This window comes from Tarenaya hassleriana, unplaced genomic scaffold (genome assembly GCF_000463585.1).
Source record: "Tarenaya hassleriana unplaced genomic scaffold, ASM46358v1 Cleome22, whole genome shotgun sequence".
Classification (NCBI taxonomy): Eukaryota; Viridiplantae; Streptophyta; class Magnoliopsida; order Brassicales; family Cleomaceae; genus Tarenaya; species Tarenaya hassleriana.
Window position 1 is genome coordinate 1,554,793 of NW_010965541.1, and position 11,746 is coordinate 1,566,538.

Consider the following 11,746-nt stretch of genomic DNA (forward strand, 5'->3'; position numbering starts at 1 on the left):
GATTGTGTTTTTATTTTTCCAACTGATGATTCGTTCTGCTGTCCAGCCTAGGATCAAAACATTTGTTGACCTTTTTACATTTCGAAATTAGTTTGTATTTCGGTTTATGGTATTAGATTATTCCAAAAAAATAATGAATAATAATGTAAATGAAAGCTTTTATGGATTAAAAAAAGGGACAGAAACCTAACACAAAATGTTAGATTCCCAAAATCTGAAAGGGACGAAATACTCAACAACTCTAAAAACATGTTCACAAAAAAAAAAAAGATTTATCATGACAAAGTTTGACCCATTTTATAGTGGTCGAGCGGTAGATGTTTGAGAAAGTCGGATTGCCAAGCGGATCATTATACGTTTAAAGTAGGGGTGGACAAAAATATCCGAATTTCGAGTATCTGTCCCGGCACGAGGGTCGGGTATCCGAGCGAACGAGATATGAGATCAGTTATTAATATTGGAATACGCGAGTTTTTGAATTCGGGTTCGAGTAATGGTTATTATCTCACGGGTACCTTCGGGTATTCGGATAATAAAAAATTATGTTTTAAAATTTAGATTTTTTATTAGATTTTGTGTTATTTTATTTAATATTAATAATTATATAGATATTATTGGATATATTTATGATGTATTTTTTTAAAATAAATTTATTTTAGATATAAATACAATTTAAATTTATTTTGAATGATTTTGAGTATGTATATATAACTATATTTTAAAAAATTGATTGAAAATAATTACAAATATTTGGGTTCGGGTACTCTCGGGTATCCGATAATTATCTCACAGGTTTTTGGGTTTGGATATCCGCCGATTTCATGCGTACGAGATCGGGTAATAAAATATATAACCTGAGACGTTCAGGTTCGGGTTCGGGTATCCTCAAATTTCCAGGTATCCGACCCGTGTTTACCTCTAGTTTAAAGTGGTCGGCTCGACTCCTGAGATGCGCAATTTAATTGCAGTATAAAGATTGTTTCTAAACCGTAAAAGATATAATTGGACCGAATGCTTGATGGATTTTTTGGGGTATATTAAAAAAACATGACAAGGTTTGGTCCCCAAAAAAGACAGAGACCATGTCATGTAGTAAAAACTTCGAGCTTATTCAGAGAGTACATTTCGAGCCTTTTCCTCTCCACTGACACATTCGAATTGGAAAATCAGTGACAAGTCCCTTTCGTATTTTAATTGTCATACAGTTTCCGCCCTTTGCATTTAATTCTAACTATTATTTACCATCCAACTACTTGACTCTTGAATTAATATACACGCACATATATATATATATATATATATATATAATATAAACCGAACTATTTGAAAAATAATCTATGTATTTTTCTAACAGTGGTAATATAATAGTAAAAAAGTATGACATTTTGGAGACGACATTTTGGTAATTATTCAATAAATTGAAATATGATACTGTACTTAAATGAGAATTTCATATTTTCTCACAACTTTTTAAAAGGTATTTCCTTATATTATATATAGACACGTAATATCTCGTTGCACAAGAACAATTATTATTATAGTTGTTGTTATTATTACTATTAATTTATTATTAAAGACATCATACCCTGCACTCCGTTTAAACTATAAACTAAATAATTCTTATGTTTTCTTACAAATTTTTTTTTACCTATGCACACTAAAAAGTTGTAAAAAACATTAGAATTCAAGAAAATACCCATAATTACTATTGCTGATGTTTTTTTTTTCTTTCTTAGTAATCTTAATTAGACTCAAATGGAAGCAGATTAGGACAACCCCAATTGAGCAACTCCTCTATCATCATCTGCATGGCCATTCCATCCTCCTCCTCCTCCTCAACGTCGTCGTTTTGTTTCTTCTTCGAATCGGCACGTGCGTTATCGAAGGCACCGAGTTGGACACGCATGACCCAGTTCGAACTCGGTTTCGACCCGGCGCGTTTCTGCCAGACGCCGATGTGGGAGCTGTCGGTGTCGAGACGTAGGCACGTCAGTGACGGCGCCGCCTTGTCCTTGCAGCTTCTCCGTAGCTTGGCGTTTAGGAGTTCGGACAAAGCCTTGTGGGACATTACCGGCGAGTTAACGTCCGTCTGATGAGAGCCGTCGGATTTGCCGGCGGGGAAGTTCGTCTTGGCGTTTTGGCCGTGAGGCCCCGCCCCGCCGCTTCAGCCGTCTCGAACGTCCCCAACCACACCCTTCTCTTCCTGAACACCACTCACACAAAATATATAAATATATATATGCGTATATATATATAAATGCAGGGAAAAAGGGGAAATGTCCAAATTAACCTTGGTATACATGTGTATGAATTTTGAAAATGAAAAATTTTAATCGAATAAGCAGTGAATTTGCATGTATACCATACAAATATATATATATATATGTCAGAGAGAGAGGGGGAGAGAGAGAGAGAGAGAGAGAAATACAGGAGAGGATGACGAATCTCAGAGACCCAGGAACCCCACTGCCGCTGCCGAACTCCTCGGAACTTCTTTGCATTCTGTACCATTTCTTTGAGGTTGTATTAAGACACTTCTTCTTGTTCTTCTTCTATTGTCTTCTATGATCTCTGTTCTTCCATCTGACGCGATCCAACTCAGTTAGAAAACAAGACTCTCTCTCTCTCTCTCTCTCTCTCTCTCTCTCTCTCTCTCTCTCTCTTCAGCTGCTTCTCATGTACTTTTTGCGAGTCTCCCTTTAATTATCTCTCTTATTTATACACTCACCCTACCCTTTCCTCTCTCTCGTGACATATATCTCTATATGCATGCAAGTAAAAACATATATGCACATATATATATATATTATATTACTATATGTTTCAGTCAGTCTTCCTCTGAAGTTATCGCCTATAATATGCATATGATATGACATATCTCAGTATAACTAGCAGACATGTACAGTGTTTCAGACAGGACTTCAAAATCGTCGAATATCGTATAGTTCGATTAATCACACCAAGTCTCACAAAATTAATATTTTTAATTAGGGCCAATGACAATATTATTTATTAATAACTTTGAAAATTACCATTAATTAGCACGATGTTTTTCTTTTTATCCTCATTTCAATTCTTTCATAATCAATTGTGAATACTGATGAAAAAAAACAAATATATTATTAGAATAAAATATTAATTTTGAGATATGATTAGAAATAACAATGGATACAATATTATTATATCAAATATTGTAAATATTAATTGTATCTATATTTTTTTTTATTTTTTTTAAATATTCGAGTCATTTTTGTTATAATGTAACGACAAAAAATAGATATAATAATAAATTTGTTTCCAATTCTTTTTTATTATTATTTATTTAATTTTTGCATTTTATTTTGTCAGTAGATAACTCATACATATCATACCTTTTTTTGTCACACGTCATTTGAAATCATAAGAGTGATAGAATTTGTACATAGTCCATGATTTTAATCTTGATATATACATGTCTAGAAGAGAGAGAGGAAAACGAACAAGTCAGTGAAGTTAATGAAAGGGAAGGCATGAAAGTACGATTATGTAAGAGTCTAATAAAGATATATGAATAATAATTAAAATTTTGAAAAACTAAAATAATTTTAAATAATTATAAATATATATATATATATATTAAAGAATCGTCGGTGGGTGTGAAAGGTAAAAGTCCACGGACATTTCTACAAGTGGTAGTTGGCGCATTAAAAGTTTACACCTTCTAAAGCAGACCATGACGGATTTAAACATTAAGCTAATTAAATTACTTCACCAACATTTACCATTTTTCTTCCAAACATCTAATTTATAAATAAATGAATATAATATAAACTATACCATCTTTTATTTGGTCACATGCATGTGTTATACACACATATATATACATGTGTGTGTGTGGAAAAGACATTTCTTTGGGCTAACCTGAGAAATATATAATTTCTATCTTAAGAGTGTAGCCAAATTTTGGCCGACTTTGCAATTTACGTTAAGATAATCCCCTTTTTACCTTAAGGTAATGAAAAGGGACGTAAATTAAGAACTTGTAAATATGTAGATTAATTGATAATTTTTTTGATTGTTTTTTTAATTAAATGCTGGAACATGTACTATTTCCTCAAATCTTTCAAGCGAATGGTGATTAATTAGGGGAAAAAGACCAAACGTATAAAAATGGGATTCTTATCGTATTCAATATCATAGTTTGACCCTGAAAATCAATTGGCGATGCAATTTGTATTTTAAATTTATAATAATTATTAAAATGTTTTTTATACTAATAAGACGGTAAAGTTTTTACCAGAATTTTTGCAGAAAATTTTACTATAATAATTATTAAATATATATATATATATATATATATATATGTATATATATATATACACTTTTCGGAACGGGAGATTTAAAAAAAATAAAGTTTCAACCAACTCGATTACAGATAAAAAAATCGAAAATCAAAATATATATTTTAGTTTAAATTGCAATCAATCAATACCCAAATAAAATTAACCGTTTTAATTTAGTAATCATCATACAAATTCAGCAAAACAAATTTGGTGTATAGTAGTAACTGAAGCAACTAAACATGAATTGAAATAAATTACAAATATTAATATAAAATCCGAGAACTTCTACACACAAGTCACACGCATGAGTCGGTCGATTAGTCGAAGAAACACTTCCATTTTATATTTGTTAAAAAAAAAGAACTCAATTCTAATAACATTTATTTATTATAATTAAGTTCACATTGAAAAAAATTAGGTTAAAATTTAAATATACGAGTTGATAGCATATGTAGTAATCTCGATCTTTTTTTTTTTTTGGTGTAATCTCGATCTTTTTTTCACCTAACGAGTTAATAAACGGTGGTCGGTTTTACATGATATCAATTTTATGGGCTGGCAAATTAATGGTCAAAGTACAATTACAGTTGATGGTCGGTTCTACAAATCTCGAGTTGAAAATAGAGTTCACTTTATATTTGATTAGAGAGCAAAAATAAAAGTATGTAGACAAATAATATCATGATTGATTGAGATTTTAAAATTTGATTTTATGTTAAAATTTGTTTTAATTTTTGTTTTTTTAAGCCATTGATTTAAAAATTAAGTTTTCGTATGTTCCATAATACAATCGTATACGTGAACAAACAAAAAAAAACTCTAAAAACTTTAGCTATTTTTATAATCATTACAATCTAATTGTTGACATCAAATCTGATTTTAATGGCTATCCAATTTTCTTTCCGTTTTTTTTTATAATCTTGTAGTTCACCGAACTTTTAGTGTAACCGAACTTTTGGCGTAACTATATCTTTTAAAGAATCGGATAAATTCGGATGAATATCTCTCCCGACGTTTGGATTTGAATCTGGGTAAAAGAATTCTTTGTATGTTATTTTACCAGTAAAACTTGGATGTTTTCTTCCCATCTTAAAAGCACCAACTTATCACAACCTAAAATTGGTGATTGATTGGTGTGAATTTTTCATTTGGTTAGAAAAGTCTTTTCTTTTTTACACCTAATTATCATCAGTTTTGGGTAGGAGTGTCAATCGGGCTGTTCCGGCCCGAACCTGCACTCAACCCGAAGGTTTTGGGCTTGGACTCGGGTTGGCCCGATTTTTTCGGGTCTATATCATTAAGCTCGAAGTCCAATCCTATGTATTCCGGTCTAAGAATCGAATCGGGTCGGGCTGACCCATTTAATTCCCTTTGTAAATATTTTTTTTATTTTTTTTAAATTTTGGGTTTTCGGGCTGTTCTGATTCGAGTCCGAAACCCGATTTAAGCCCGATCCAAAAACCTGATTTTTTCAGGCCAAAAAACTTAATCCAAAATCTGTTAATTTTCGAACTGGATTAGACCAAGTTTTGAACCTCGAACCTAAATTCACACCCTAGTTTTTGGGGCTAAACAAACAATCTTTCTTTCTTTCTTTTAAACGAATAATGTATGTGTGTATTTGTCGGCATAGAATAATCTTTGCATTTAATTTAATCTAAACACGTCATTGTTTTGGAAAGCCTACGTGGTTGCGTTTTGTATGTGAAAATGAAATAACCACAAAAAGTAATTTTTTAATTGCACTAGTTCAAAATGTTAATAATTCGTTTATTGTCATTAAAAAAATTATTATAACACAAACTAACACACCATTCGGTCCTTATATATTCGCAATTTTTTTTTTAAACAAGACAGTGAGAATAATTCCAAGTATAAGGAAGATTGCTAAAATTCATGATAAGCAATACACAAAAAACAAAATCTCTTTTATCCAGAGGTTAGCCTTGATTTCCTACACAAGGCGTGAAGACGAGTAAATTCACAACCCATAGATTACGGTGATATACAAGTAATAAATAAAATAATTTTTTAATGTATGTATGTATGTATGCGTGTGTATATATGTGTGTGTATGTATGCATGCATGCATGTATGTATGTTATGTATGTATGTATGTATGTATGTAGTGACTTGGACCAAAGAGTGTGGATGGGTCAAAGGTATAATCAGTTGAGATGCACTACATCTCAAGAAAAGGCTTAAGAAGAGATTCTAATTTTTTGAAGTCGAGATTCTCCAAACCCATCAAAAGAGTTCATCTCTTTCTTCACGGTTCCACCACTTCTTCTCTTACAAGTAAATCCACAAAAGATTCTTCTAGAATCTTGCTATATATATATATATATATATATATATATACACCTATGCGTATTTTTACATAATTGTTTGGTGGTTTGGTTGTTTGGTTGTTCCTCGAGAGAATCCTCGTACGGGCGAACCATCGTCCCCGAGGTTTGTGTCTTGTACGTGTGTATCTTGTAATCAAGTTTACTTTCCATGAAATCGATATATCTGCCATATATATATATATATATATAATTGCATTGAAATATAACATATGCTTGATTTGTTTTGCAGGTGAAAGATGGAGGAATATTTGCTTCATGGGACTCTTGACGTAAAGATATATAGGATCGATAGATTGCAGCATCGTTTTGGATTCAATTTATGTGGCAAGGTTTTACCAACAAAAATTCAAAACATATTACACTCTTTATTATATATATATATATAAGTGTGTGTATGTATGTATCGAATTACAAATTTTTTTTCTAACTTGGGAAATTCTCTGATGTATTTAGGGGAACGAACCATTGGGAAAGAAAATTCAATCTCAATTCAAGAGACTAACACTCTCGTGCACGGACTGTCTCGGAGGAGGAGAGCTCTATGCGACGGTGGATTTAGACAGGTCGAGAGTGGCTCGAACCAGGACACGACGTCAGCCCAGATGGTCCGAGTCATTCCTCGTCTACACGGCTCATAACGTCTCTAGAATCGTCTTCACCCTCAAACAGAGTGAACCCATCAGTGCCACCCTCATCGGCCGTGCCTATTTGCCCGTCCGAGAAGTCATCACTGGCCGCACCTTTGACCAGTGGCTCGACATCTTGGATGAGAACAAGGCTCCAATCCAAGGAGGTCTTGTCCTAAAACACACATTTTGATTTCCCATGTCAGCATAGACTGAATCAGGAACATTAGCAAACATGAAACTTAATTCACCACTAATTTATAGGGTCGGCACCCGAGTTTTTCAGTTCACCAAACCTCTGCCTCACTCTCTCGAGTATCCTGATCAGACTATCTAGTCTCATACCCGAGTTTTGGGTATCCGAACTTCGAGTATCCACGGAATGCGGCAGAGTTCAATTACCTGCGAAATATCAGGCAATGAGGTAGCAAAGACCAACAGGGCGAGGGACGACTGGCAAGAATTTCATGCGAAAAAAGTAAAGAGGCGAGATCACGAGAAAAGAAGGGCGTATTTGGCGGTGACGGGGGATGAGTCCGAACCCCTTTCTCTTGTGAAAAGAAACCCTAATTTTTAACGAAAATTGAAAAATAACCAACTCTCTCCGCGTATCCGAAACGAAGCACTAATTTCACATTGCGACTGATGATTCTCCCATGAATCTCATCCCTCTCATGGGTGCCTCAAAATCTTAATTTCGCCTCCCGCCCCCTCGGATCTCGCCCCTTCACAGTCTCATGGCCTTAGCTGCCCACCCTTACCCTTTCCTTGGCTCGAGTTGCACGTGAGTACGGATAATCGGCCGACGAAACCTGAACTCGAACCCGACCTCGTCCTGCAGCTCGATTTCCTAAAATTCGGGTACCCGCCTGTGGTACTTGCTAGTTTGAGCTAACTAGTCACATTAATAACCATCCTGTTGCCCATTTCATTTGCCTATATTGCTATTACATAACAAAACCACTTTTTTTTTTTTTTTCTGTAACAGGTTCTAAGATTCATGTAAGAGTGAAGTTCATACCCTTAACACGAGACCCGGGCTGGAACAAAGGAATAAGTGTTCCCGAGTTCAGAGGAGTTTCCAACGCATTCTTCAACCAGAGAGAAGGTTGCAGAGTCACACTCTATCAGGACGCTCACGTCCTCGGAGATTTCCCAGAGATCACTCTCGCCGGAGGACAAGTAATCTACAAGCACCACAGATGTTGGGAAGAGATATTCGATGTGATATCGAACGCTAAGTACCTTATATACATCACTGGTTGGTCGGTTTATACCAAGATAACATTGATCAGAGATCCTAACCGGCCAAAACCCGGAGGAAACCTTACATTAGGTGAGCTGCTGAGGAAGAAGGCAGAAGAGGGGGTTGCTGTTCTGATGCTTGTCTGGGATGACAGAACATCGGTAGAAGTGTTTAAACGAGACGGTCTGATGCAGACCCATGATCAAGAAACGTACGAGTACTTCAGGAACACGAAAGTCCGTTGTGTCCTCTGCCCGCGAAACCCTGACAGAGGTAAGACTGTAGTTCAAGGTTTCCAGGTCGGTACGATGTTCACTCACCATCAGAAGACTGTTGTCGTGGATGGGGAAGTGGAGGGCTTTCGTAAAAGGAGGATAGTGAGCTTTCTTGGAGGGATTGATCTGTGTGATGGAAGGTATGACACCGAAGAACATCCTCTCTTCAGTACTTTAAACTCGGTCCATGCAAACGATTTCCATCAACCAAACTTTGACGGTGCCTCCATCAAGAAAGGCGGTCCACGAGAGCCATGGCACGATATTCACTGCAAGCTGGAGGGGCCTCCCGCCTGGGATGTTCTGTACAATTTTGAGCAGAGATGGATGAAACAAGGTTGGTGAAATGAAAATCGATGAATCAAAACAAAATTTTATGTGAAAATGGAAGTTTAATCCATATGCCGATCAATTTTAAACTGAAAGTTAAGTCAATTCCACCAGACCATTTCTACATAACCCCTTGATCACTAACTTAAGATTCTATATATAATTGTAATATGAAAAAGTTAATCACATTCATTGGTCAGTATATTGAGATGACAAATTTTCCTAACAGGGAGCAGCAACAGGAGGTACCTAATTCCGATGCCTCAGCTTTCAGAGATCATGATTCCGCCGCTACCTATCGCGCCAGAAGATGATCCCGAGGGATGGACAGTTCAAATCTTTCGGTCAATAGATGGAGGAGCTGTTGAAGGGTTCCCGGATGATCCACAGGAGGCTGCAAGTGTGGGACTTGTCAGCGGCAAAGATAATGTGATTGACAAAAGCATTCAGGATGCTTACATAAGCGCCATAAGAAGAGCCCAGCATTTCATCTACATCGAGAACCAATATTTTCTAGGGAGCTCATTCGGATGGAGCTCTAAAGACATCGCAGTGGAGGAGATCAATGCCTTGCATCTGATACCGAAAGAGATTTCCCTGAAGATCGTGAGCAAAATCGAGGCAGGTGAGAGGTTCTCGGTATATATTGTGATTCCATTATGGCCTGAAGGAAAACCAGGGTCTGCATCAGTTCAAGCAATACTAGATTGGCAAAGAAGAACAATGGAGATGATGTATACAGATGTTGTCAATGCACTTCGGAAGAAAGGATTAGATGCAAATCCTAGAGACTATTTATCTTTCTTCTGCCTTGCAAATCGAGAAGTTAAAAAGGCGGGAGAGTATGTACCTCCGGAGAAACCAGAACCCAATTCTGATTATGCGAGAGCTCAGGAATCTCGGCGATTCATGATCTATGTCCACTCCAAAATGATGATTGGTAAGCCGTAAATCTCTTATGCCAAGAGAACTTCTTAAATATGATCATAAATATCTTCTAACAGGGTTCATATGGCGTATGTTTTCGTGTAGTTGACGATGAGTACATAATAATAGGATCCGCTAACATCAACCAAAGGTCTATGGACGGAGGTAGAGATTCAGAGATCGCAATGGGGGCATTCCAACCTCACCATCTGCTGTCAACCAACCAAATGAGGCCTACGGGCCAAATATTCAGCTTCAGGATATCTCTATGGCTTGAACATCTAAGGATCACCAAGAATGCCTTTCAATATCCTGAAAGTGAGGAATGCATTAGAATGGTAAATGCCAAGGCTGACGAACTCTGGGGACTATACTCAGCTGAAGAGTACCCTCTTGATCGTGATCTACCGGGTCACTTGCTTAGTTATCCGATTACCATTGGAGATAATGGAGAAGTAACAATTCTTCCTGGGACTGAGTTCTTCCCTGATACTAAGGCAAAGGTTCTAGGCTCAAGATCCAGCTACCTCCCCCCGATTCTCACTACTTAGTTTCTTGAACCAAAAAAGAGAACGTAAGTACGTTTGTCCACATATGTACTTATCGGTCATCAGTCTACATACGTGCATATACATGTGTACAGATACAAAGACGAAAATTAAACTACATCAACTTAAGGGAGTACTGGGAAAATTATATCGATTGCTTTGTAAACAATAATGCTGGAGATTTACCTATTGATGACCTTTGCAACAGAATCTTCCTACATCATCTTTATTTTCTATATGGAAGTTGCTTTGGGCAGCTTTGGAAGTATCTATAGAGTCATGTGATGCATGTTTACATGAATGTAGGAGAAAGCACAAATTTTATGAAACCATAGCTCAGCTCTAACTAATTAAAAAAAATTACCACAGAAATGACAATTCATATATATAGGATGCATATATCTTTTTCATGACAGTTCTTCTATTTGTTAGAGAATCATAGTAAATCATTAAAAATCAGGAGTTCAACATAAGGGGGGTTCTTAAAAGCAAATCAACCTTAGAAACAAGTCTCCTTTTCCCCCCAGATTTGTAGCTAATGAGTTAAAGAACTATCAAAATGAACTCTTGTCAATTTCATGGACTCTATTTGGACTGTGTACAGAGAAAATGAGAGAGAGAGAGAGAGAGAGAGAGAGAGGGAGAGTGAGAAGGTAGGATTTTGGTCTAGCAAATCATGTTCAAAGAGAACACAAGTTTGAAGAGCAGAAATAGAGTCTAATGCAGCAGAGGCTAACCATCTCAGAAAAAAGGCTGCTTTGTTTACTTCCCGAATATGAAAACAGTACCACAGAGGCAAAAACGCACACACAAGGGGGAAAAAAGGAAAAGAAAGTTGATCAAACATCCCTCCATTAAAATATCGCAGAACGTATAAAGTTAAACACATGATGAGAGGTTCAAATTACCCATTCGCCGTACCAATCTTCCTAGAGTGATCTGTTTCTAAAACACACATCGGTTCTCAATATTTCACAACTCCTTCGTCTTAACACATTCATGCTCATACAATGTAATGGAGTTGGCTAACATAGACCCGAGAATCAAAGTGGGCATTGATCTCCTTAGCTACAAGAGTGATTCTTAGATTAGCCTTAAGCCTGCCTATGCCAAACATTTAC

At 36.1% G+C, this 11,746-nt stretch overlaps 2 protein-coding genes and 1 long non-coding RNA gene across 4 annotated transcripts; 1 reads left to right on the plus strand and 2 right to left on the minus strand.

Annotated features, from left to right (window-relative positions):
• Window positions 1-1,522: 1,522 nt before the first annotated feature.
• LOC104815017 (ethylene-responsive transcription factor SHINE 2) lies at window positions 1,523-2,688 on the minus strand. The gene is given in 3 exon segments (XM_010543298.2): window positions 1,523-2,148; window positions 2,151-2,203; window positions 2,429-2,688. Coding segments are annotated over 3 exon segments (543 nt in total). The 5' UTR covers window positions 2,512-2,688; the 3' UTR covers window positions 1,523-1,741.
• Window positions 2,689-6,704: 4,016 nt separating this feature from the next.
• On the plus strand, window positions 6,705-10,832 carry LOC104815021 (phospholipase D alpha 3). Of its 2 annotated transcripts, none has more exons than XM_010543302.1 (6): window positions 6,705-6,787; window positions 6,903-7,002; window positions 7,127-7,466; window positions 8,288-9,157; window positions 9,380-10,090; window positions 10,183-10,832. In XM_010543302.1, the coding sequence occupies exons 2-6, from the start codon at window positions 6,910-6,912 to the stop codon at window positions 10,626-10,628; spliced, it is 2,460 nt and encodes an 819-aa protein (XP_010541604.1). In that variant the 5' UTR covers window positions 6,705-6,787; window positions 6,903-6,909; the 3' UTR covers window positions 10,629-10,832. The 2 variants fall into 2 exon arrangements, with proteins under 2 accessions (XP_010541604.1, XP_010541603.1); XM_010543301.1 differs by having other exon boundaries at window positions 6,714-6,776.
• Window positions 7,385-8,395, minus strand: LOC104815020. Its single transcript, XR_772037.1, has 3 exons — window positions 8,321-8,395; window positions 7,573-7,701; window positions 7,385-7,474 (listed from the first exon to the last, which is right to left on the minus strand). It is a non-coding gene; the product is annotated as an uncharacterized LOC104815020 (long non-coding RNA).
• Window positions 10,833-11,746: the final 914 nt, after the last annotated feature.

Bases quoted from the DNA above. Each gene is read 5' to 3' on its own strand.
- LOC104815021 (XM_010543302.1), top strand. From the start codon at position 6,910: ATGGAGGAATATTTGCTTCATGGGACTCTTGACGTAAAGATATATAGG. The intron at 7,003-7,126 runs GTTTTACCAACA...TGATGTATTTAG, and splicing joins GATTCAATTTATGTGGCAAG to GGGAACGAACCATTGGGAAA. The intron at 10,091-10,182 runs GTAAGCCGTAAA...GTTTTCGTGTAG, and splicing joins CCACTCCAAAATGATGATTG to TTGACGATGAGTACATAATA.